Source organism: Triturus cristatus, chromosome 4_1 (genome assembly GCF_964204655.1).
Source record: "Triturus cristatus chromosome 4_1, aTriCri1.1, whole genome shotgun sequence".
In the NCBI taxonomy this organism is placed as follows: domain Eukaryota; kingdom Metazoa; phylum Chordata; class Amphibia; order Caudata; family Salamandridae; genus Triturus; species Triturus cristatus.
Window position 1 is genome coordinate 1,042,395,095 of NC_140585.1, and position 27,599 is coordinate 1,042,422,693.

A 27,599-nucleotide genomic window follows, 5' to 3' on the forward strand; every position below is an offset into this window, starting at 1 on the left:
GGTCGACATGTTTCAGCCCCATTTTGCCCAGCCGGGTCTAAGGGGCTTTCTTCAGGACCAGTGAAAGAATGTTAACACTATTTGTGCCGCAGTTATGAGTGGTTTACGGTTTGTCCACTTTGGAAATAAGGTCAATAGTACCTGTAATTGTAAGCACAGCAAGAAGTAGGAATATGTGTGAATTTCTATTTCATTTCTTGATGCTAGTCAAACATTATCTAAACATTTCTAAAACATTAGAGAAAGTTTATGAGGTCAAGATTCTTGATCCCACCATATTGCGCATTTCGATAAGATAAACATTAATATAACACTACGTGAATTATGGCACTACTTGAAGTTGTGGCGCATAAGATATAAGCGGCGCAAGTGGTCTTGCGTTACCAATGGACATTGTCCGGTATATGGAGCATTTGTCAATTTAAAATCTTCATCAATGTTAAAGGCGTACGTTAAAATAAATCTTATGGGACCGAACATGCTATTTTTATATGCATCTGTAATGGCCCGGTAAATGTGGAAATGGACCGGGTATTGTTATCTCTCTGTGTAGATACTATTATGACTGCGTGAAGAGAGGTGTGCTTAACTACAAACATTTGTGAATTACGTTGTCAGGTATCTAGTCCGCCATAAGTGGCGGCAATGACTTGCTAATAAATCGCCCAGACGGGTGCTCAATTACCTGGGGAAACCCACTTTAGGGCTTCTTCGGGGGCTGGCAAGTGGTTCCCGGCTTGCTGTGGTAAAGAAATAATAGTTAGTGGAGGCCTTACTTGAGTCTGGCAAACGCGGTCTTACGGCGTATCTACCTAACCTGCAGCTGTGGGAATTTCCTGCTTGTGCTTGCTCTGCCCTCGGTCTGTTTGGAGCAATCATTTGTTTCTTCACATTGATAAACATGGAAGAAAGACTTAGTGACGATTTGCAATGTTTAGTCGTGATCATCATTTCTGGTGATATATAGTGTGCTATTAGGTGATTATTTTAGTGAGAATTAGTAGTGAATTTTGTTTTTCGGTGATATGTAGTGTACTATTAATGAAACATTAGTAAGTAAATCTCTATATAAAAAAAAAAATGGATACATTTGTTTTGTAGATTAGTGACCCAAACAAATTGCGAGGAGGGTGCTTGTGTGTAGAATTAATAGTTTGGTCTCCCATGTTTTGTGGGTATTCAATATGACAAGTATTCAGTACATGTTCTCATTTTGACTAATCTAAGAATGAATCTTTGGGAAGGATGGGTGGCCAGGAGGTCAATTCAACTGGTGCCATGGTATATCATCATTTAGTCCTTGATCATTAGTCTGTAGGCGATGAACCCAACGTTGTTCTTTTTCGAACAATATGCGTTCAGCATTGTTGTTCCTAGTGGTTAACATTCCGATGACTGTCCAGTTCAGTTAGTCAGTTGTGTGATTTGAATCTATATAGTATTTGCTCCATTTTGTGCAAGCTTTTTTGCACTTGATGATGCTTTTGTGTTTTCCAATCCGCAACTTGACTTTACGACAGGTCATCCCAATGTATCTGAGAACGCAAGGGCACGTGATCATGTAGATCACATGCGTAGAGTTACAATTAGTATGTTTTCGTTGTGTCCATACTCGGTTCTCAGAAAGAGCCAAGGTTCTTGTTGCAGTGGTCAGTTTACAGACTACACAGGATCCGCATGGGTAATATCCTGTGATAGGGTTCATTTTCCAGGACGTAGTGATACTTTCTATTTTAGTTCTCGGTGCAGGTCATGTATGTACCATAAGGTCCTTCTAGTTTCTTGCCTATTTGCAAACCTTGGTTTTAGCCATTTTAGACTACCAGAAGAGACAATCTTCCAGTTTTTGTTGATAATCTTTTTTACTGCATTGGTAGCCGTGCTATAAGTTGTTACACATGTAATTAGGTTATCAGTAGGTTCTTTCGGTATAGTATTCAGGAGACAATCTCTCGGTTGGTGTCTGTCTCTTTTTTGGCATTTGCGTATGGTTTTCATTGGATAATCTCTTTGTACCAGTTTCTGTGTTAGATCATCAGCTTGCTGTTTGTAGTCCTTCAATTTACTACAGTTACGTCTGAGACGTAAAAATTGACTATAAGGTAGGTTGTCCCTTAATGTTCTCGGGTGGAAGCTCTTGTAGGATAATAGGCTGTTCTTTGCAGTGGGTTTGTAGTAAGTCTTTGTCTGGATGCTGTTATTCTCTATGTAGAGGGTAATATCCAGGAAGTCCAATCTGCTTCTGTCAGCTGTAAAGGTGAATTTTAGGCATTCGTCTCTGGTGTTGATCCAATGGATAAAGCTTTAACCTACAAGAGCTTCCACCCGAGACCTTTAAGAGACAACCTACCTTCTGCAATGATGTGTCACCTTGTTCCGCTCCATCTCGTCAGGGCATGATGTCGGGATCAGTATATATACTGAATTTGCTCATGCTGGAGTCAGTAATGTTTCTGTGCTCTGTCCATGCCATCAGTGCCATCAGACATGGAGCCTTAAGAAACCATCATTGAAACAGTGTGCAGACTTTTAGTATTATAATCTTATTACTTATACATTTTTATGAAGCCAAAATGCCTGTCCCATTGGACCTGGCTATCCTGGCAGTAGTGCTTCATGAACATGTGGAGAGACGCTGACTTAGCACCCTGTCAGATGTCTAAGACTGACACACAGCGCTCTAGTGCTGTAATCGCAGCCTTTGCTCTGGTAGAGTGTGCATGCAATCCTTCTGGCCATCCCATAACATATAATGATACAGAAGACAATACATCTGGAGATGGTCCTCTTTTTACCGCTTTGCCCTTTTTAGAGCCAGAGAAACGGATTTAAACTGGTCATTCTTTCGGAATGTTCTGGGCCTCTTAATTTAAAAACTAAAGGCCATCTTGGGATCGAGGCGATGTAACCATTCTTCCTCCTCTGAAGTATGATGTGGTGAAAAAAAGTAGACAAAGTGGTATACAAAAAATATACATTTTCGAACAACTCGTTATTTTCAACATGGTTGACAATTCTGTAGGCTCTAGCACTGGTTGCATATGGTGCAAGTCTTTTTGGTGCCCCCCTCCTCCATTTCCTCCTTCTCCATGAATTCCCTCACTACCACTCACCAACAATGCACCTCATCTCCCTATAGCAACCTTTCTGACAAACATTTCATTTTTTTTTATAGCACTACTCACACTCAGTTCTGTGATCTGCATGGTACACTTTCTTTGTAGCAGGCGCATTAACCCTCTGCGCTTTGTGGGTGGCAGGAGTGCACAGTGAGCGATGCAACAATTTGAGAGTAGGGTAAGAGGCGTGACTGCAGGGTGAGTAAGTTGAACATATGAATTTGGGTGCGGATGTAAGTGCAGAGTGGGACGAAAGAATGCATGGTTAGTGATGTGGTTGTTTGAGTGAGATTGCAGATTGAGCAGTGAGGGGGACAGGTGAGTGAAGGGTGAGTAGTGTGCTTGTGTGAGTGCAGGGTGAGGTACAGGGTGAACAGTGCAAGTGCATTTTGAGTGCAGAGTGATCACTGTGAGTGCAGGGTGAGTGAGTGATAGGTGTGAGTGCATGGTGATCAGTGTGAATGCAGGCTGAGCGTAAAAGTGAGGGGCAAGAATGAGGAGTGAGTTTTCTGAATGCAGGGTGCATTCCCAGACACTTGAAGTAACTCATCATGTTATCGACGGCAGCGTAGGGTTTCAGATAGAAGTCAAATTATTGCTATTATGGCATTAATAGGGATCGCAGGTGTAGGAAATAAATTATGTGCTGATCCTGGAACAAACATCCAGTCTTATGATTAGGGTTGCCAGCTCATTATTTTGATGTCCCAGACTGACTTAACTGTGTCTCCGAACTCACCTGGACCGACCACCACTGCATCCATTTCTCCCTCCGAAATCATCTCACACGCCACCGCACTCTACAGACCCGCCGCCGCCGCTGGGGCAAGATCACTGAAGAACAACTCCAGACAAGCCTCGCACCCAACCCTCCGACGAACCCCACCAACCCGGATGAGGGGGCACTCTCCCTCGAACGCTGGATGAACGACTGCGCCAACACAATCGCACCACTGAAAAACCCCACCAACAGAGGCACCAGCAGAAGAGTCAGCTGGTTCTCCCCGGAACTCCTAGACTCCAAACGCACCTCCCGGAAACTGGAAAACACACAGAACAGGGACAAGACGCCAGACAGCCACACTGCCTACAAAGACGCCATCCGCAACCACCACCACCTCATCAGGACCGCCAAAAAGACCTCCTTCACAGACCGCCTCGACACCAACGCCCACAACAGCAAGGAGCTCTTCACCATTGTAAAAGAACTCTCCAACCCCAGCTCCAACGCCACCGACATCCCATCATCACAAGCCCTGTGCGACTCGCTTGCCACCTTCTTCCACCGGAAAATCACCGACATCCACAACAGCTTCAGACCCCGGACGACCCCGGCCGACCACGCCGCACCTAACCCACCGCACCCCACCACCCACGCTAACGTGAGCATCGAGGACACTATCAAGACCATGGGTTCTATCCACTCCGGCTCCCCTTCAGACCCCCTCCCACATCACATCTTCAACAAAGCCAGCAACTCCATCGCACCCCACCTGCACAAAATCATCAACCTCTCCTTCGAGACCGCCACCTTCCCTGAGAGCTGGAAGCACGCAGAGATCAACGCTCTACTGAAGAAACCCAAATCTGACCCGAGCGACCTCAAAATCTTCCGCTCCATCTCCCTGCTCCCGTTCCCAGCTAAGGTCATCGAGAAGATAGTGAACACCCAGCTCACCCGTCACCTCGAAGACTACAACATCCTGGACCCATCACAATCAGGATTCCGCAGCAACAACAGCACCGAGACCGCCCTCATCGCCGCCACAGACGACATTAGAATACTGCTAGACAACGGCGAGACAGCAGCCCTCATCCTCCTGGACCTCTCCGCCGCCTTCGACACCGTCTGCCACCGCACACTACGCACGCGCCTCCACGACGCAGGGATCTGAAACAAAGCCCTGGACTGGATCACCTCCTTCCTCTCCGGCAGAACTCAGAGAGCCCGCCTCCCCCCGTTCCGCTCCGAGGCTTTCAATTTCATCTGCGGCGTCCCACAAGGATCCTCCTTCAGCCCGACGCTGTTCAACGTCTACATGGCACCACTAGCACGCATCGCCCGACATCACGACCTCAACATAATCTCCTACGCCGACGAGTGATCCTTTCCCTCACCAAGGACCCCCTCACCGCCAAATCCAACCTCCATCAGGGAATGAAGGCTGTCGCCGACTGGATGGAGGACAGCTGCCTCAAACTGAACACAGACAAGACAGAAATCCTCATCCTCGGGTCCAACCCCTCCGCATGGGACGACTCCTGGTGGCCCACATCTCTGGAGTCCATCCTGGCCCCCACCGACCACGCACGCAACCTGGGAGTCATCCTCGACTCAAAACTCTCCATGACCAAACAAGTCAACGCAGTCTCCTCCACCTGTTTCAACACCCTCCGCATGCTCCGCAAGATCTTCAGATGGATCCCGACAAACATGAGGAAAACAGTCACCCAAGCCCTGGTCAGCAGCAGGCTCGACTACGGAAATGCTCTCTACGCCGGAACCTCGGTTAAACTCATCAGCAGACTACAGAGAATCCAGAATACCTCTGCACGCCTGATCCTCGACGTCCCGCGCCGCAACCACATCTCCTCCACCTGAGAACCTGCACTGGCTCCCGTCGACAAGAGAATCTCCTTCAAGCTCCTGATCCACGCACACAAAGCACTCCACAAAACCGGCCCAGCCTATCTCAACAGCCGACTCTCCTACGTACCCAACAGGAAACTCCGCTCCGCTGACCACGCCCTGGCCACGGTCACACGCATTCAGAGAACTACATCCGGAGGCAGATCCTTCTCCCATCACGCCGCCAAGACCTGGAACACCCTCCCCATCCACCTACGCCAAACCGAAGACCTGCTGACCTTCAGGAGACAACTCAAGACCTGGCTCTTCGACCAGTAACTTCCTCCCCTCCCCCCCACCCCCCCATCCCCAGCGCCTTGAAACCCGCCCGGGTGTGTAGTGCGCTTTACAAATGACCCGATTGATTGATTGCATACTTCGAACAGAAAATATAAATAGAAAGCACTTTTAGTTGTGTTCTGGGGCTGCCTGAATGATCCATGACTGATAATTAAAGGGAACAAAGACAGAAAATTCACATTACATTACAAATTAATACATTTTTATTTATAACCAGGGCACAAGTCCTAAAAAAAAAAAAAAACAGAAGTGTGGGGGGGACTAACCTGTTTAATCAGTATGCAAGTGACATCACGGCGCGTGACAGCACAGGACCGTGACAGCACAGGAAGTGGCATAAGAAGTTGACATCAGATCTTAAGCCCTCACATGTATGTTTAACATGTCTATCGTGAGTACATTAAAGCAAATTTCCCGTATACAGGGAATCCCTCCTGATTTAGGCAGAAGATTTGCACTTTTGTAAGCTACACATAAAACAGTGTTGCCTTTTGTCAGCGTAAGCTTATTCTACCCATAGTGCTTTTTTTTTTTTACAAATACTATCTTAGCAGCTGTTATTTGGTGCCTTCCTCGCAATCTCCTCCCCCCCCCTTACTGTCGACCAAGGCATGAACTGAAAGGTTTGTTATTGCCAGTTATGAGCACCTTACCGACGTCGGCAGTTTAGATAAATGGCAGGGTACTAGAAAGCAACGAGGCTGTAGGTAGTTTCAGCTTTCCGTACTTTGTGCACCCCTAGCACAGTGTCCGTACACAGTTGCAATATTGTCAAGGCACTATAATTATGTGATTCTGCCAAGTTTTCCGCATAAATATCGAATCACTACACTTGCCATATATTCACCATCTGGTGGGTCATTTACAGACTGAAAAAAAAACAACGCATCTCAAACAGATCAAAAAATACAAACAAAAAGTGCCACGCGTGGTACTTCCTATCAGCAAATCATTGGTACTAATGAGGCATAACGTTTGGCCAGACAATATTAATGTGTGCTAAAATGACAAAAAACGCACACAAAAAGAATACTGCCACATTACGCCTATTGCACAAGTTACTTCTTAAGAGACATTAGTTAGTGATAGATTCCTTACCTTAGAATATCCCCAGGCATCAGACTGGATCCGGAAAGCTTTGTCAGCATTACCCCTGCACGTCGATAGGCGTCGTCGTATAGCTCCGCGTGTGTCGCTGCCTTCATATACACCAAGATGACGTCACTGGAGCTACTTAGACGCGCCCACGCGCGCCACCGGCAGTTCTGTACACAACTTTCCGTGACAGGAACGCAGAGCCATGTAAGATACTGACCACTGGTGCATAGAAACTAGGGCCCGAAAGGATGACCTTAACCCTAGAAATCAGTTCGCAGAATGGGGAGGATGGGTGGGGCGATAAAGAATCTATCCATATCTAATGTCTCTTACAGATATATCGTTACACAAGTAGTAACTTGTGCATCTGAAAGAGACATTAGTGATAGATTCCTTACCTTAGAATAGATATCCCAGCAATACCAACCCTGGTGGTGGGTCTGCAAACAAGATGACACCAGAAAGTCACGGAGAACAGAACGGCCAAAGAAGCGGTCTCTCCTGACAGGACTGTCAAGGCAATAATGCTTTGAAAAAGTGTGCAGCGAAGCCCACGTGGCAGCCTGACCGATGTCCTGCAGGGGGACACCGCGTCCCAATGCAGTAGTAGCTGCTGTCGCCCTGGTAGAATGGGCACGCAGCCCCACCAGAGGTTCCTTTTTAGCCATAGAATAACAGGCCTCGATACACAAGACGACCCAGCGGGAGATAGTCCTCTTGTGAACCGCCCAGCCTTTCTTGGCGCCTGCGTAGCCACCAAAGAGCTGGTCATCCACCCGGAATGCTTGTGTGCGATTCAGGTAAAAGGAGAGCGCACGTTTTGGGTCCACACGTTGGAGCCTCTCTTCCTCTCTGGAAGGGTGTGGAGGCGGAAAGAAAGTGGGTAAGGTGATAGTCTGCCCGATATGGAATGTAGTGACAACCTTTGGCAAGAAGGAAGGACGAGTACGAAGCACAACCTTGTCCGGATGAATCGACAGAAAAGGAGGCTAACAAGAAAGAGCCTGAAGCTCACTCACTCTCCTGGCAGAGGTGATAGCCACCTGGAAGGCAGTTTTCAAAGTCAAAAGACGTAAAGGACAATTGTGATGCGGCTCAAAGGGAGCGCACATGAGATAAGTCAAAACAAGATTTAAGTCCCACTGAGGCATTATGAAAGGAACAGGAAGGAACCTATGCGTAATGCCTTTTAAGAATCTCTGTACAACAGGGGACTTGAAAAGAGAAGGCTGATCTGGAAGCCTCAGAAAGGCTGAAATGGCCGAAAAGTAGCCCTTGATAGTGCCCAGAGCAGAACCCTGCCGGGCCAGAGAAAGAAGGAACAAAAGGACCTCAGAAAGAGGAACAGAAAGGGGGTCCACAGTCTTGGCTGTGCACCATGCCACAAATTTGTTCCACCTGCAGGCGTATACCGATTTAGTGGAGGGACGCCTGGCTGTCAGAATGACATCCCAGACTTCGGGAGGCAAGTCAAATGGAATCAGCTGTCGCCGCTCAATCTCCATGCATGTAGGTGGAGGCTGGACAGGATTGGGTGGAGAACCGTCCCCAGCTGCTGCAGAGGCAGTCGGATCGGGATACCAAACTCTTCGAGCCCAGTCCCGAGCCAGGAGAATGACTTGGGCCCGGTCATGCCTGATTTTCTTCAGCACTCTGGGTAGAAGAGGTATAGGCAGAAAGGCGTACAACAGACCACAGCTCCACTTGCGGCAAAAAGCGTCGCCGAGCGAGTGCCACCTTGGAAATTCCAACACACAGAACTGCGGACATTGCGCTTTCTCTTCTGTGGCGAATAGATCTAACCAAGGCTCTCCCCAGTGTTGAAAGAGACTTTGCGCCACCTCTGAGGGAAGACGCCATTCGTAATCCATCAGACACCGGCGGCTGAGTTCGTTCGCCCTGGCATTCAAAGAACCCGCCAGGTGTTGAACCATCAAGGAAATGCCATGTCCAGAGGCGTAGAGCCTCCTGACATAGGGTCCACAACCCCACCCCGCCCTGTTTGTTGCAATACTACATGGCGGTGGTGTTGTCCGTGAACACCTGCACTACCTTCCCCCTGACAGAGGGAAGGAATGCCTTCAGTGCAAGAAGGATTGCGCGAAGCTCCAGAAAGTGGATATGGAGCCGGGACTCCGCAGGAGACCAGAGGCCTCTGATCTCCGCCTCTCCCATGTGGCCGCCCCATCCCAGGAGGGACGCATCAGTCACCACTGTGTGCTCCGGTTGGGGAAGGGAGAGGGATCTGCCGCTGACCCAATGCTGATTTGTGAGCCACCACTGCAATTGTTGTGCAGTGCCCTCCGAGATCTGGACGTAGTCGGCAGGTTCCCCTGATGCTGCGCCCACTGGAACTTCAGGTCCCACTGCAGAGCCCGCATGTGCCACCTGGCATGGTTGGTCAGCAGGATGCAGGAGGCCATGAGTCCCAGCAGCCTCAAGGTCGTCTTGAACGAAACCCAGGACAAGGGCTGAAAGATCGGAATCATAGCCTGAATGTCCTGGACTCGCTGTTTGGGAATATAAACCCGAAACTGCGCCGTGTCCAGAATCGCTCCAATGAAGAGAAGCTTCTGGGAGGGAATCAGGTGCGACTTCGGCACATTGATGGAAAACACCAGCAAATGCAGGAGGTCGGCCATAGTCTGGAGGTGGGAGACTATTGTGGGGGGCGAACCCGCCTTGAACAACCAGTCGTTGAGATAGAGGAAGACAGAAACCTCTGATCTGTGCAGATGAGCTGCGACCACCGCCATCACTTTTGTTAACACCCAAGGGGCGCTGGTAAGGCCAAAGGGGAGCACGGTGAACTGAAAATGCTCCTGGCCCACCGTGAATCACAGGTAACGCCGATGGGCCGGCAGGACAGGAATAAGTAAATAAGCGTCCTGCAGCTCCAGTGCCACCATCCAGTCTTGCGTGTCGAGAGCAGACAAGACCTGAGCCAGAGTGAGCATTTTGAACTTCTCCTTCCAGAGGAAGCAATTTACGCTCCGAAGGTCTAAGATGTAACGTAGGTCCTTCTTTGGAGCCAAGAAATAGTGGGAGTAACACCCACAACCTACTTTTGGTGTCGGAACGCGCTCGATGGCCCCCCTTGGCCAAGAGGGCCGTAACTTCCTGCTGGAGAAGTGCCAAATGATCCCACGACATGCGGTGGAACTGCGGTGGCATGGCTGGGGGGGTTAGACTCGAAGGGGAAGGGGTAGCCCCATCGAACAATCTCCAGAACCCACCTGTCTGATGTAATGGTGCGCCAGTGGGGGAGGTGAAGACGAATCCTGCCCCCCACTGGCATCTGGTGGGCCTGAAACACCAGACTAGGAAGGTGTGGAGGCACTTGCAGCGGGGATGTTGGTGGACTGACCAGCACGCTGGCCCGTGACCTGCCCCTTGGAGCCCCACGTCCGCGGCTGTGCTGGGACTGTTGCTGCGCAGGCTTGTTCTGAAATGAACGTGTTTGTACGCCCCTTCCAGAGCTTCTAAAGTTAGAAGCGGAAGGAGTACGTGTAGCCGAAAGGCCTAAGGACTTGGCCGTGGCACGAGAGTCCTTGAAACCCTCCAATGTGGAATCCGCCTTATCACCAAAGAGGCGAGTGCCATCGAAGGGCATGTCCATCAAAGTATTCTGGACATGTGCCGAAAAACCAGTCGTCCTCAACCAGGCATGACGACGGAGCGCCACTGTTGTGGAAATCACCCTACCCAGCGAATCTGCGGTATCAAGACCACAACGTATAGTGAATTTGGACGCGTCGCTCCCCTCCATAAGAGCTTGGGAGAGAACTGCCCGGACCACCTCCGGACACTGAGGTAGCACTTGTTCAACCGCATCCCATACAGAATGGGAATAGCAGCCCAAGAGAGAGGCAGTGTTCACAGACCACAGTCCAGAACTTGCAGAAGAATAAATCTTCTTGCCAAACTGCTCCAACTTCTTGGATTCCTTGTCTGGTGGAGCAGAAGGAAATGCACTCGGAGACAGAGGCCTGAACCACCAAACTCTCAGGTGTAGGGTGTTGGGTGAGGAAGGCCGGGTCGCCCAGGGCCCCGGATAGCGTCCACCTACACCCTTGTCCACAGGGGCCTCTGTGTTGGGCCGGGACCAGGTTCCCAGAAGCACATTAGTAAGTGCATCATTAAACGGCAACAGTGGTTCTGTAGAAGAAGAGGCTGGCCGAAGCACTTCGGTCAGTAGGCTGGTCCTGACAGCCACAGTAGGGAGCTCGAGGACATGAGCCTCGCCCGCCCTACGTAGCACTGTGGAAAAAGTACCACTCTCCTCCATAGTAGCTGAAGGGGATGGTGAACCAGGCGCCGGAGTGTAATCTGGGCCACCGGCCTCCTCATCCCAGTCAGGGACAGACTCGCACTGTAAAGCGAGAGGGTCTTCAAACCCCTCCCAGTCCTTCCCTTCCTCCACAAGTGGATGAGGACGTGGGTGAATAAAAGGGTAAAAGTTCCCCATCGGCGTTGGGAGACATCCCTCCGGCACCGTGCCGATGTTGGAAAAGAAGTCGATGCCAGCGTCTGCATCGGCGTCGATGTCGGCGGGGGCCATACTGGGTCCACCCGCAAGAACGGGGAGCCACAGCCGGAGCCATGGAGGCCTCTAGGTGTTGACGACGTCGGGGCCGTAGCCGGCGATGTCGAGGAACGCGGAACAGAGGGGCCCGCGGGGCCCAAAGGCGTGCCGAGAGGCCCGCACGGGCCGAAGATACGTGCCATTGCAGACACGAACTCTTGCAATTCGGCTGGAGTCGCCGATGGACCCGGGAAAGGTGGGTAAGCCAACGGTAGCTGCTCAGGCTCCATTGGAGCCACAGGGGCGGTGCCACCTGCCCCCTCAGCTGCGTCCCGCGACTGACGCGGGGAGGACGAAGAGCGCAACGCTTCTTTGACTTCTTGTGCTTTGCCCTACCTGACTCAGAGTGCAAATACTTTGAATGATGGTGCTTGCTCTGCGACCGGGCCCTCGACCTCCCACGGGACCGAGACCGACACAGACGTGGGGCCAACTCCCGGGCCTCCAGCCACTTTCGGAACCGCTCCCGCAAAGTTTTCGGGGCCATGGCCCGGTAGGGGGGGCACGACTCGGTGTCGTGGTCATGCCCCAGGCAGAAGAGACACTCACAGTGTGGGTCCGTCAGCGACTCCGTGCGCGGACAGGCCCTGCAAAGCTTGAAACCGGGCATCCCTATGCACCAGGGGTAAGTTTACTTACAAATTATAACAAACAAATACTTAGTCAACAAGTGACGGGGTACCGCTCTCTCCGGATCTGCGCTTGCGGGAGCGGAAATAGAAAGAACTGACGTCAGCGTGCGTGGGCACGTCTAAGTAGCTCCAATGACATAATCTCGGCGAACACGTCAGCGAGGCACGCGGAGCCATACGACGATGCCTATCAACGCGCAGGGGTACTGCTGACGAAAGCTTTCCGGATCCAGTCTGACACCTGGCGATATTCTAAGGTAAGGAATCTATCACTAACGTGTCTCTTTCAGATATTTTGATTCACAAGTTAGTCATGCTAATTTGATTCTCCACTGCCGAATAATTCCTAGGGCCCTGAATGTAGTACGCACACTGCATCATTTTACTGCTGAGGGGGGAAGAAAGCAGAACACTTAGCACTTCAGCATCCGTGAGAATAGTGATGCACGCTTTGTGTTATTGTGAAAGCAGCTCCTATGCCAGCAAACCCCCTCTGGAAACAAGTCCGACCACATCAAGCCTCGTGCCCCAGGTGGCCGCACAGTCCCTCTGTTGTCTCGGGGATGCTTCACCTCCTCACTCGAACTTTTAATTGCGTGATGCGCATGACAATGGTTACGCGGAAACGTGCGCGCTGCGCACCATACAATTTATTAAAGAAGCCGCAGCAAGGTATTTATGGCGAGCGTAACTACGTGCTGGCTGCGCGGCCGCGGAGGTAGCCCTTGGAGCGCAGACCCCCCGCACCTCGGGGGCCTGTGTAATGCCCCTGGGGCTGCGGGAGCCTGTGCAAAGCCCCTGCTGGTGACAGACATGTTGCTCTCTTAAGGCCTGTAGAACTGTGCAGGACACGAAGGAGAACGTCAACTGGTACCCACTCAAGTGCCCTCCTCCAATTTGGAACGGGGTTAGAAGCAGATGTCAGCTGATCCGCTCCTCTGTGATGTATAGTATTGTGAAGGTTAAGGAGGAGCGGGTCACTTTGTACCTGCTCCTGCACCCCGTTCCGATTGCCAAGAGGGGGCAGGAGCAAATGACAGCTAACTCCTACATGGCCTGCCTAATGCTGCTGCAGGCCACGAAGAAGTGGGTCAGCCGTCAGCTCATCTGCTCCTACATTTTTGTATTGCTCCCTACATTTTGACCAAGGGAATGGGTATTGTGTGAAAGCCTCACACTTCGGCCACCTGAGGCTTCTTCTCCCGTAAGCCCCTGCTGTTTGCCAGTGAGGGAGGGAATGTGAGTGTACACACTCAGAAGCTTAACCAGTGTTCTCTTAGATTGCCCTCCTTCGCTCAGGCATGGCAGGAGGGTATGGATATTCCCTAACAAAATTGCCAAAGCAAGGTGAGTAAGGGACATGCATGGGCACAGCTTTAAGCTGCCCTGATATTATTTCACTTTGTTTTGCCAACTAGTGGCAACAGTAAAATGTGACCATCGCTGTGCCTGTAATGTTGCTGACATCACCCAACGTCAAGCTCCAAAAAAGTGTTTACACAGTATCCTGAAGGCAGAAATTCTATAGAAATTGTCTGTTAGGTTAGTGATTTGTTGATTCAAAGTCCTATAGTCAAGTGCTGCACAATAAAGTATAGAGGAGCCCCATCACCATTTGGTGCATAATGCCAACATGTTTCGTAAAAAATATTCACTCCATGAGCGAATTTGGATCCCATGACTGTGACCTCTTCAGACTAAAAAATGTGTCTTGAAATAACATATCTGTAACGAGTGTTCCTAAATCCTCTATCATCGCCTTATGACGCAATTAAATAGCTGTATTGAGATGTGCTGTGTTAGAGAACCAATTCCTGCAATTATAAGACTACTAAGTGCCGACCTGGCATTTTTGTGTACTGTTTTGATCTTTAGAATGTAGGCAAATGGTGGTTTTACTCATTCACTTAGGATTACTGCTGCATCAACATTCCTGTCGTTCCGTTTTCTCATGCTTTTCCCTTGTTTTCATCCCAAGAATTGTGAACAATGGAAGGAAATGAGTGTTCAGTGCACTTGCACAGCATGTCCTGTATGTGCGATGAGCTCTTTTTGTCTGAGATCAATGAGTTTGTAAACAAACTGAAAAATATACATATCAAATGCACTGGACACTCCAATGTTGCCTTATATCTTCGAGATGGCTGAAAGGATGTTCACCAAATTATTAAAAGACACTGAATGTCCAAATGGCTACTGTACAATAAACATTTGGTGACTATTCATTAAGTATTTCAGAGTCAAATGTGCAAAAATAAATTGCTATGGGGAATCACAATATAAATACGAGTGAAATATGATTTGTGGGACACCCCTGACAACATTTGAACTATGTGTACCAATTTTTTCCCTTGTGTAGATATCCTATACATTTTTTCAAGTTTGGGTGCAGATTGGTGAAGAAGGGGAAGGCTAGGCAATGTTATTAGGGATGCAAAAACTGGATTTCCTACAGAGTGACGTGTCAAGCGGTTGCCACTTACGAGTCCATCCGGAACGTCAATTGGAATTCTCGCTCTTCAATCTCATTGATATCGTTCCGGTACTTCAGGAGCTGCACTCTCATCTGTGAGACCTCAGTATCCGCAACTTCCGGGAACTCATCTGCCTTTTCCAGTATTCTTTGTTGCTTCTCCAGTTCAGCAGTATACCGTTTAGCATCTTGCAGCAGTTGGATCTCAGACTCCTGTACGCTGCAAACACACAATGACAAAAGAGAAATCCCTCTAAGTTAACATACTTAAATTCGATTGGTCTTTAACATAAAGACCAACGGATCAATTCATGTAGAAAACTGTAAAAGTTTGGGCCTAAGGCACTACCTGAAATATCTTTTACACATTTTTTGCCATTAACAAAACAGGTGTAGCAGTACGCCTGTAAAGTCACTCTATGTTTAATAGTACGCTTGGAAATCTGTGCCTAATCATTTATGGCTGCCTATTAGACATGTGCAGAATTGCATGTAGCCTACAATTCTACAGAAAGGGTAGCCGTATGCGCAAAAACAATTTTTTTTTTGCCTCTGTGGGAAAATCATTTTTCCTGTGGAGAAATCCCTTCATCTACAACACCAGCAAATATGGATTGATCTGTTCAATTTCCCACCCTCTAGGTGAAGTTATTCCAGCCCGTGCAGTAACTTTCTGAGCATTTCCAAGGTGAGAAAGGTTAGGATTTAAGTTTGTGACTGCCCACAAGCGTACATGTATGTGGGCTTTCACAAAGTTACAAGAGGAATCCCGCCTTTACCCCACACCTTGAGTCAAATTTACTACTAGGAAGTGCACATGTAGATCTGCAGTAGTAAATTATTTACACCAGCCAGGAATTCTTTTATGAACTCCTGCCAGGCTAATGAGTTATGCATACAGCAGTCACCTTTGCGATTTGGACCCCAAGACTTTTTTGCATAATTGCAAAATTGCGCTTCGACATCAAAATCGCCTTCTTTCCCAATAAAAACACACACAACACTTTTTAGGCATAGTAAAATGAATAATATGCTAGTAATATGCAGTCTTCGACTGAGGACACCCCCGCCAACAATAACAAACATTTGCAATGCAATAGGTCTCACATTAACGAGAGTTTAAGCTATTGACAATGCAATAGCTTAAACTCTTGCAAATGCAAAACCTACTGCATTACAAATATTAGTTTTTTTTACATGCACCCATACAGCACTTTCACATTCCTAAAGGCCGCGCCCCTTTCTTTAGACAAGCCGTGTCTACAGAAAGGTGTGTGTCTGACATAAAAGTGAAAAAGCGCTGGGCTCGACTGCACCGAGCGGGCTTGATCGCCTCCCCGGAGTGCCTTAGATGTGGTCGGGAGGAGGGTACATTTATACATACTACCTGGCATTGAATTTCCCTGGATCGGTTTTGGAGGGGGGTATTTTCCTGTCTGTCAGAGGTCCTGGGATGGGAGCTTCCGCGAACGCCGCGGCTGGCTCTGCTACACGTCATGGAGGGCATAGGGGGTAATATTTACAAATGACAGCTCCTGCGACTTGGCTTCACACTGGCAAAGCGAGACATCGCCAGGGCATGGAAGGCACCGCGGGCCCCATCGGTGACCGCATGGAAAAACGGATTCGATTTTTGTATGGGGCTGGAATAGCCTATTTTTGTGGCCAGGGGCTGCCCACGCAAACATTATAAAATATGGAAAAGATGGGCGGATTACCGGGGGACGTGCCTGGAGCCGCCAGCAGCTGTAGAGGTTCATCCACTAGGATAATTCTTGATGTACGCCGGGATGGAGGGACGCAGGGTGGGGGGGGGAAATCCGGGGAGGTGTGCGTTATCGTGCTAAGATTCTGTTGCTTTGTATCAAGGCTGTGGCAAGGACTATGTGGACACTGTGCGACTTAGGGGGGAGAGGGGGGGGGTTGGGGGGGGTCTGGTTGTATTATGTTATACATTTCTATCATTTTTTGGGACGACACCTACAAAAGTCGGTTGTTCCTGTAACAATGTACAGTATGATTCAGCAGATGACTCTGGTGTGCAGAGCTCTGCGACGTGTAAGCAGTTGACAAATAAAATAGGTTGAAAAAAAAAAAAAGTGAAAAAGCAGCATGGGGGCTTTGATAAAAAAAAAGCATCTGTTTGTCAAGTTGACAAAACAGATGGGGATTTTTTGGTAAAAGCGCCCATGCCGCGCTTTCACTTTAATGTCATTTACATACCTTTCTTTAGACACGATTTGGTTAAAGATAGGGGCGCGGCCTTCAGGAATGTGAAAGCACCGCATGGGCGCTAGTAAACCAAATAAATAAATAAGTGTGGCCGCTAAATGCAGATCGCGCGGCTAAAATAAATACATTTTTAAAACGCGGCCGTTATAGTTAAAGCAGACCGCCATTAGTAAAAATTTTAATAAAAGCGGGCGGCCTGCTGCCAGGTAGTGGGTGAATTAGGGGAAGAGCATTAAAAAAAATAGTGCTCACCGACTTATAAAGCAGACCATGTAACAACACTAATAATGGGAGGTAACAAATGCAGACAAGGCGGTACCAAGGAGGGACTAGCAAGTCTGATAACAATTCGGAAGCCAGTGTTTAGGAAACACAATGACACAAGCCAATTACAAATATGGGTGGAGAGTGGGCCAGGCTTCAAAGCCATACTCTACTACTGCATGCCTCGCAGCAGCGCATGTGCTGCTCAGGCTCGACCTAAAAATTTCTCCTATTTCTTCAAAATATCATAAAGACAAAAACACAAAGACAAAACTAAAATTCTCACATTTTAAATAGGTTTTCAATCTTTTTTCTGATAAGCGTTTATATCAACCTTCTGGGAAGCTATTCTAGGAAACTAAGCACTGTCACTTCAAAGCGGGTGCAGGAGACAGCTGCTCATGCCATTGCTAATCAGGAAAAAGAAAACACACATTGTTGCATTGCTTGCCCACTATCTAGTGCTCCCTTTCCTTGCTGCTATTGATTTAAATCAAGAATCGGTCCACACATGCATCCAGAAGAAAGTTTTTCTGTACCTTTTATTTATTTCACGGAGTACACTTTCTAGGCTTTTCGGAACTGCCCGAGGTAAGGTTCAGGATAAGTACGCTCCAAGTAAAATACATAACTGACTACTTAGCTACTTGTGTAGAATCAGATGGTTTGTATTCTTCTTCCTAATAAAACGGCCTCCAAAATTACAGCCCCCATAATTATAACTACCTACACAGAACTCTGATTGGCCCCCACCTAGCACTAAGAGTCAGCAGTGCTGGAACAATGTTTAGAGTGGGGGAGCTGCCATTAATGTCCTGATTACTTACCGGTAACCCTCATTACTCTGTCCTACCTATTCTCAACCCAGTCATGACACATGAGGTATATTAGACAGACAGGAAACAAAACAGGAAATGCTTGATGGCTCCACCAACCTTGCTGCCTTGGGCTAGATTACCATAGCCAGCACAAAGCACTTCCTGACATACAAAGGACAACAAAGGTGGGGGGGAAATGAGGATTACCTGTAAGTAATGAGGACACTATCCCTACTTCCCTCTTCTTCGAGCCAGTCATGACCATTGAGGCATACCAAAGCAACCACCACAAAGCAAAGGACTTTGGAACACTGGCAGAAAACAAACCAGACAGCACACAGGAGAGAAGCACACCACAGTGAAACTTTTAATGGTGTGAACGCATTAACGAGGTGCATCAGGCTCCACAGCATGCAAAACATCACACCCAAAATTCAAACGGTCACTCAGAGCACAATTCAACCTGTAATGCTTAATAAAGGTAGATTCAGAATCCCAAGCCCCTGCACGACAGATCTCATCCAAACACACCCGATGAAAGGCAGCCCAGGAAGCCGAGACTGGGCCTGTGCACCCAAAGGACACGGCAAACCAGAGTCATGATAAGGCAAGGAAATAGCGGACTTGATCCAACGACCCAGGTTAAGATGAGAGGCAGACTTTCCACGGCCAGCCAACCCAAAAGTCACAAACAGTCGGTCATACACTCGAAAAGCAGCCAACCTGTCCACATACACGGTCAAAGCACGCTTCACATCAAGAGTGTTCAACAAGTGATCCTCAGGAGAAGAAGGGTAGAAAGAAGGCAACACGAACTTCTGAGACGTATGAAACTTAGAACAGGTTTTAGAAAGAAAACCAGGAACTATACGCAAAATCACAGCATCCTCCACAAATCTCAAAAAAGGGGGAGAACAAAGCAAAGCAGAAAGTTCCTCCAACCTCCGAGCCGCGGTGATGGCCACCAGGAAACCCACCTTAATAGACAAGAACTTGATATCAACAGACAACAAAGGCTCGAAAGGAGAGGACTGAAGAGCACACAGGACCAGAGAAAGATCCCAGGCAGGCACCAAAGAATGGACAGCAAGTGAGGAGAGAGAAAAGTTCCGGAACAACCGGGACACCAACAGCCCATCTGAAGGGGAAAAACAGGATCCAGATCCCAGAAAGCCCGGACAGCTGCACACTGGCTCTTCAGGGTAGACAGAGCAAACCCTTATGGAATCTGTACAAAAAGAACTGCAGAATCTCAGAGATCGAACAAGAAATAGAGGACAGACCACGACCAGAACACCAGGTGTCGAAAGAAGATCAATGCTTGGAATAAGAAGACAAAGTGGACCTCCAACGTGAGCTCTGCATCACAGAAATAATGTGGTCGGGCAAACCCCGGCCACCTAGCGACTGCCGTTCAACCGCCAGACAGCTAAGGTGAGAGGAACCAGCAGGTGAGGAGTGGAAAACTTCAGAGGAGATGGGCAACGAGGCAAGATCCAAGGAGGACTCCCTGCCATACATAACAGGAACCAAGACCTCCGGGGCCAGTGAGGCAACACAGCCACTACCTGAGCCCCCACCCTCTGGACTTTCAACAGGAATGCAGGGATGAGGGGAAAGGGAGGGAAGGCATACAGCAACCAAGGAGGCCATGTGAGGTACAAGGCCTCCAAATCCCACACTCCACGCTCTAGAATCTGGGAACCATAGACAGGCAGGAGAGCATTGGTCCTGAAGCAAACCAGTTCATCTTGGGAGTCCTGAACCTCCAGAAAATCAAACGGAACACTCTGGGAGACAGGTACAACTGCAGAGAGGACAGAAACCTGCGACTCAGGGCATCCGCCACCACATTGTCCGAGCCTCGGATGGGCTCAGCCAAAAGGGACTGGAGATGAATCTCCACCCAACCTGCAAAAGCACAGGCCACAAGATTCAAAGACTGACTGAGTACTGCCCTGATTCACGTAAGCCACTATCACAGTGTTGTCGGACCTCACCAGAACATTGCAACCCAACAGAGGACCCTGGAAGTACCGAAGGGCCCATTCCACAGCAGACAGTTTCCTTCCAGTTGCAAGACCGGTGGGACTCCTACCCCTGCCAATGAGCCTTCACGGTCCACTGACCCAGAGTCACACCCAAACACAACGCACTGGCATCCGTTGTCAGAACCACTGGCAGAGATGGATGCAACCACATGCCGCGGGAGGGATTGGTAGAGTCCATCCACCACTGCAGGCTGCTCAGCACATCGGGACACACAGGAACTTCCAAGGAGATTTCCTCAACTGGAAAATGAACAAAGTGGCGAAGATGCCACAGCAAGGGGCAAAGATGCAACCTTGCCCAAGGAACAGTGAACACCGAGGCCGCCATGTGCCCCTGCATCTCCATCCAATGAAGGGAAAACAGAGAAAACAGACCCCCAATAAGGACTGTAGATAAAGGATCCTGGAAGGGGGCAGGAACACTTTGCCCAGAACAGTCGAAGTCTGCCTCTGTAAAAGACCACCTGGTGGCAGGATGAAGATGGCATTTCAGAAAATTCAGCAGAAAGCCGTGGCCCTCTAGTGTACGAATGGTCAAATCCAGATGCTGAGACATCACCAGGGCAGAAGGGGGTCTGCAGCAGCCAGCCGTTCAGGTAGGGAAACACAGACACACCCAGGAGGTGAAGGCGAGCAACAAGTGGAACCACCCCCTTGGTAAAGACTCTGGGCAAGGAACGCAGTACGAGAGGGAAGACCCAAAACTGCCAATGATGACCCCACAGGTAAAACCTCAGAAACCTCTGCAACCCCAAAGCCACATGCAAAAAGGCATCATGAAGATTCAAGGTAGAAATCACCCGGCCAGCCTGAATCAACAGGATCACACGCTGCAGGGTCTCCATCTTGAAGGGTATCTTCCGGCCAAACTTGTTCAGGGGCCGGAGGTGGATCACGATCCAGAAGCCCCCACAACCTTGGCACCAGAAAGATGACTGAATAATTGCCCTGACCCCACTCCTACTGAGGGACAGGAACAATCCCCATTTCTGAAACAACAGCTGAACCCCCTCCAACAGGACCTGCTGCTGTGACAACTTCGGAATTGGAGTCCGCACCCTGCCTGATGCGGGGGGGGGGGAGGGGGTCGGGGTAGGGAGGGAGATTGGAACTCGATCTGGTAACCCCAGGCCAGGACATCCAGTACCCACTGGTCCATCATTGTGAGATGCCACGCCGCCAAGAAATGGTGCAGCATCCTATCAACCTCCAGCGGGACCGCCCTGGAATGCAGCATAGTCAGGAATGCTGATTCCCAGGACCCGCATCGGGCGGAGGCTTCCTCTGAAACTTTCCCTGGAAACACTTCCCAGTGCCCTTCTGGCTCCTGAAGGAATTCCTCTGCTGACGAGAAAGCTGCCAAAAAGATTTAGCTGAGGTAAAGAACATCTCCTTATGACGCTGCGGACGCCGAAAAGAAAAGGAATGCTTCCGTTCCTTGAACACCCTGTGCAACTTCTCCGAAGGCTCCAGATGGACTCTGATTCTCTTCCTGGTACTTCTCGTTCTTAGTGATCTCTATAGATTGACCTGGCCCGTTTCTAATGTTTCCATATAACCAATTTCCTTTCATCCCTGACTAGTATTTGGTAATGTCACTGCATATTCAATTTGTTATACGAGTCCATATAACTTTGTATATGATGGTTCTATTGTAGGTTTGTTTGCAATCTCTGTTGCGTTTTTGGTAGATTTTGAGTTTATAATACATTTTGCTGTAACTGAACTGATGCTTTTTGTACTTTGGATAAGGCACACTCTACTAAATGATATTTTATACAGTACTATGCAGTACCTTGAGCAGTATTTAGTTCTATTTGGGATTACACTTCTACAGATATGTCCTATATAATGTTGGTATACCTAGCTGATATGGTCTCTTTCAGGTATATTGTTCTAAATGAATGACTTTATTTATGAACTTATTCTCTTATTAATCTTTTTCTTTTTATAATTCTTTTGCTATAGGTAAGTATTCTACCTCTTATCCTTTATCTGTGCTCTCTTTCTCTGTGGAAGTTTGTTTATATGGTATATATTATTTAATGACATCATAAATTCATTTCTTTGTATTAATGATCTTCTATTATGTTATATATTTCTTTTTTTCTGATTTCAATGTCACAATCTATGTTATGTCATTATCAGTTGCATCTTTATTAATTGTTGCTCTCAACTTGCTATTAGTTGATAGTTGTATAGTTATTTTATATTATACGTATCAATTAAAAACAAGTTGATCTTTCTATTTAGTTTGAAGTATGTTTAAGCTGGATTTTATATGCTATTATAGTTATGATCTGCTTGCTTATGAAATTGCATCTCATGGCAGACATTCCATTTACATCTAGTCTCCTTTTATCTAATATTTTGTTCTAATTGAATGATCATGTTTATGAAATTATTCTCTTATTAATGGTATACTTCGTTTAATAGCCCCATTGTTATAGGTAAGTATGCCATCTCTTATCCTATATCTTTGCTCTCTTTATCTTTGGAAGTTTGTTGAGATGTTATATATTATTTAGTATTTTTACTGATCTCCAACGATCTGCCTTATTGTCTATTAACGTTTCTCTACTATTTTATATATCTATGTATTTCTGTCCTCAGGGCCACACTCAATGTTATATCATTTATGAGATATGTCTTCATTATTCATGCTCATAGCTTGCCATGTCTTCATAGTTGGATAAGTATTTTATATACTGTGTGTACCACTGTAGAACTTATCTGAATGAACTTTATTGATGGGTTGAAGTACGTATACGCTGATATTTATATGCTATTACAAGTATGTTTTGTTTGCTTATGAAATGTCATCTTTTTGCAGATGTTACATTTATATTAGATTTATTCAGTTTCCTGTTACCTAATGTTATTCACAAGAGATACATGTGATATAGTTATGTATTTGGGATGGTAACATTTGTTCCTCTGCTCTGCGGTTTGTTCATTCTTGAGTTGTCTACACCGACGATGATAGCCTCTGCTGTTGCTCTTCCACGTTGATTCCTCATGATATACATCTCTAACAGACATCCCCTGGTGGGGTTGGGCTTCGATGTTGCTCCGTTTTTTCTTGGAGTGCATTTGAACCCGCTCTTATTTTTTCCTACTCTTCATTCCTCTCCTTTATACTCACATCTGCTTCACTTCCTCTGGTTTTTAACTATATTTTAACTCCCCTTGTACCTCTTTTACCAGAAGTATTCACTATTTATAATCCATGTATCTCAATGCCCGGTTTAAATATAGTTTCCATTAATGTTAGGGGTTTGAATCACCCGGTTAAGAGGGCCAAGATTTTAGATTATTTTAAGAGTTTATTTGGTGACTTGGCCTTGCTTCAAGAGACTAAGATAGGTTTTGAAGAAGGTCTTCTCATGAGGAAAGATTGGGTATTAGATGCTACGTGTTCTGAAGGTTCTGGAAAGAAAAACTTGGTTATTACCCTAGTCTCTAAAAGTTCTGTTTTATCTATAGTTGCAGCTGAACATGATACCAACGGAAGATGGTTACTTACTCGTTTGATTAATGGTTCAGATGATTTATATGTTATGAATTTATATGCTTCAAATATAGATGACCCACTTTTTTGGTGGGCAATAAATAAACGTACTGACATTCCACAGAATTCAAGAACAATCGTTGGAGGCGATTTTAATCTTCCTTACGATCCTATCTTGGATAGGCATTCTGCTTTTACATTTTGACCTCCTAGGGCACACACATATGCTTAATATGTGTTTGGCTCATCATCTTTCGGATGCATAGAAATTACACAATCCTATGGTTATTGATTTAACTTTTTTCCCCTCCCCTCATTCTAGCTTCTCTCGTATTGATTACCTTCTGGTTGACGCTTCTCTTTTAAAACATACTAGAATTGTTATGATTCATCCAATAGTTGTCTCTGACCATGCTGCAGTCTCTTTAACCATCCGTAATCTTACGGATAATAAAAGCCCCCTTAATTGTCGACAAAACACAGATTTTAGAAGATGGCGCTGAGGTCAAAGAACTTAACGAGATTGTTAGTTCCTTCAAAGATAATGAATCATCGGTGGATTCTCCAATATTACTATGGGATGCGTTTAAGTGTACTATAAGAGGTCACATTATTTTTAAATATGGCCAAAAGAAACAGCAATATTAGGAAATCTCTTCAGTATTTGGGAGATGACATTAAACAAAAAGAGGAATTAGATAGACATACTAATGATAAATCGTTTTTGCAGGATATTCGACATTTAAAATATTCTTTTAATTACATAGTTACTAAAAGAGGTTATACTGGAGTGCATGCTCCAAAATCTCGTCAATTATTGTTACGGAATAGAGCTGGCAAGTGGTTAGCTGTTACTCTAAAATATCAGAATACCAATACCAATGCTACTCATATTACCATAATACTGATAAAACCGGATCAAAAAAGTTTCATACCCAAAAACTTCTTGGAGTCTTTCGTGAATTCTACGAAAATGTATATGCCCCTCAGGATCAATGCCCTAAGTTTACCTGCCAACAGTTCCTTAAATCTCTCCCTACTAATACTATTTCGCATGACGATATGATCGAGTTGGGTAAGCCAATCGATATTGACAATATTATTCAGGCTACTCAATTGGGGAAAGCTCCCTGACCAGACGGGTTTCCTATTGCCTTTTATAAAACGTTTACTTCCTTAATAATTAAATATCTTAAAAAGATTTTCGACAATTATGTTTTTTCTGGCAAGGTTTCTGGTACAGCTGCTGAGGCTACTATTGTAGTCATACCAAAAGAAGGTAAGGATCATTCTGATCCCAAAAACTTCCGTCCCATTTCCTTATTAAATATGAAAGCAAAAATGTTAGCAAATGGTCTAGAATGTCACATTCCTAATCTCATCCAGGATTCCCAAACAGGTTTTGACAAGGGTAGGCTTGCTAGGGACAACGTTCGTACGTTCGGTCACATTTAAAAAAAAAGCAAAACTTTTCTCATTGCCATCGGCAGCGATTGCCCTTTACGCCAAAAAGGCATTCAACAAAGTTTCTTGGCCTTATTTACAATTGGTGTTAGAATCTCATAACCTTGGTAATTCTTTTATTAATATGGTTATGGCTCTTTATGCGCAACCTAAAGCTATTATTAGGATTAATGGCACAACATCCTCTTTTTTAATCTTTGCCAAGGTACTAGACAAGGGCATCCACTTTCACCCCTTCTGTTTCTCCTATCCATTGATCCACTTCTTCGCTTGCTTAATCTGAACCCGGACATTAAGGGGTTTCAATTTGGAACGCTTATACTTAAAACGCCTGCTTACGCCAATGATGTAATTTTTTAAGAAGATATTGAATTAGGGATCCCTTCTATTTCCAATATTATTTGTGATTTTTCTGTCGTTTCTGGATATACTCTGAAAACTGAATTGTTCTCTCTAAATCCTTTACGTTTTTCTTCTCACCTGGGTGATTCAGGTTTTAAATGGCAATCTACTCACATTAAATATCTGGGGATCTGGTTCTGTAAAGATCTTTCAGATACCGTTACTTATAATGAATCCCACATATTAAATATTGTTAAGGATCTTTTGTCCTCTTGGTCCCCTAAATATATTTCTTAGTGGGGTGAGTTACAAACTCCTAAAAAATAAATGATTGGGGTTATCATAATTTTATCTTCTATGCTACCTATAAAACTTTCCTCCTCTTTCTTTCATTAGATTGATGTTATCACTTCAAGATTCATATGGAATGAGAAGAGAGCTAGAATTGCTTACAAATATCTTAGGAAGCCTTCTCTATTTGGAGGCTGTAACCTCCCGGATTGGAATCTATACCAGATTTATTTTTGGGCGGCTCAGGGAGCAAGTTGGTTCTTACCAGAATCTCAACATATACCTCCATGGATTCAAATTGAACGAAAATTATGCCCTCCTTGTTGCATTCTTTCTTTATTCACAGCCTCAAAACTTACTTTAGTACACTCTCAGCGTATTGTATCAGATACGGTTAGTGCGTTTAAATATATTGATAAGATAGTTTCGAAACCTGTTCATAAATCAAGATGGTTATCTTTATAGTCTAATCCTAAACTTTTTACTGACATTTAACAGAACACTGCTCTTTTGTGGGCCACCAAGCATATCAGACTGGTGAAGGACCTCTATGATACTAAATCATGATTCTCTTCCTTTTTTGTTTCCTAGCCAAAAAATATAAATCTCAGTAACTTGGATTTTAATTCTTTTTTTAAGCTAAAAGTCTAACTTTCTAAGATAACCCTTTCAATAGATCCGGTTATTGTCTCACCTCTTTCTATGTGGGTACACTCAGGCCATACCGCTTCTAAAATTTATAAATTTGTATCTGCTCCACTGCCTTTACAATCCACAATTACTTGCGTTAAATGGTCTGACCATTTTGAAGATGATATTTTTAAACATATTTCATAGGATACTTGGTAACTGATTGGGAAATTATCCATGCGTAACAAAATTGCTCCTTCACTTATTCAATCTAAATCTCTTACACTGGACTCCTGCTTGCTTGCACAAGATGAAGTTACGAGATCGTGATCTTTGTTGGAATTGCAATTCAGTACCAGGCACCCATCGACATATGTTCTTTGAATGTACACTATTAGACTCCTTTTGGGGCCGGATACAAAAACGTTTATTAGTAATCTTAATACACCTATAGTTCTTTCTTTAACTAGGATTTTGCTGGGTCCATGGGCTATAGTTACCCCTTTGCCTCTTGATAATACGGATATGGAGCTCTTGGATTTGCTCTTATCCACTGCTGTTAAAATTATACTCACCCAGTGGAAATCGTTTCATCTTCTTTCTTACCACACATGGTGGGCGTGGGTTTCATATCTTCGTGGAGCTCATACTGTGGTTGAAAGGAAACATTACTCGCCTTCAATTGCTAGCAACGTATGGTGTTCTTTGGATAAGTATATGGACTTGTTTACTCAAGGGTTGGTAGCTCAATATCCTTTTGAATCCATTTTTTTACGTTATTTTTAGGTCTCGGCTGCGAAAGGCTGCGCTTGCGCAGTCTCGCTCCGAGATTTAATGAGTTGGAGTGACTTTGAGAAGAGGGGCTTGCACCCGCCCCTCTTCTCTCCTGTTCTCCATTGGCTGGCCTCTTAAATGCTGGCCAGCCACTGGAGAAGAGGTCCAGTCACTCCGTTGAAGCCCCGTCCTTTTCGGATCGGGGGGCGTGTTTTTTGCGAGAAGTCTCAGGGAGGAGACAACAGCAAAACCCGCCCCCCAATCCGAAAAGGACACTCCCTTTCTCCGAGGCATTTTCTGCTGTGCCTCGGAGAAAGGCGGTGGTGTCCCGGCGTTGCTCCCTCACCTCCCGGCTCCTCCACGTGCCTCATCCCCTCTCTATCATC

The 27,599-nt window shown here is 46.3% G+C and overlaps 1 protein-coding gene across 1 annotated transcript in view; it reads right to left on the reverse strand.

The window, feature by feature from the left end:
- The window catches only part of CCDC146 (coiled-coil domain containing 146), a 1,030,007-nt gene that overhangs the window by 677,264 nt on the left and 325,144 nt on the right, over positions 1 to 27,599 (reverse strand). The window contains exon 4 of the mRNA XM_085654014.1: positions 14,847 to 15,056. Coding sequence (XP_085510140.1) covers positions 14,847 to 15,056 — 210 coding nt within the window. The remainder of the gene's footprint in view (positions 1 to 14,846; positions 15,057 to 27,599) is intronic.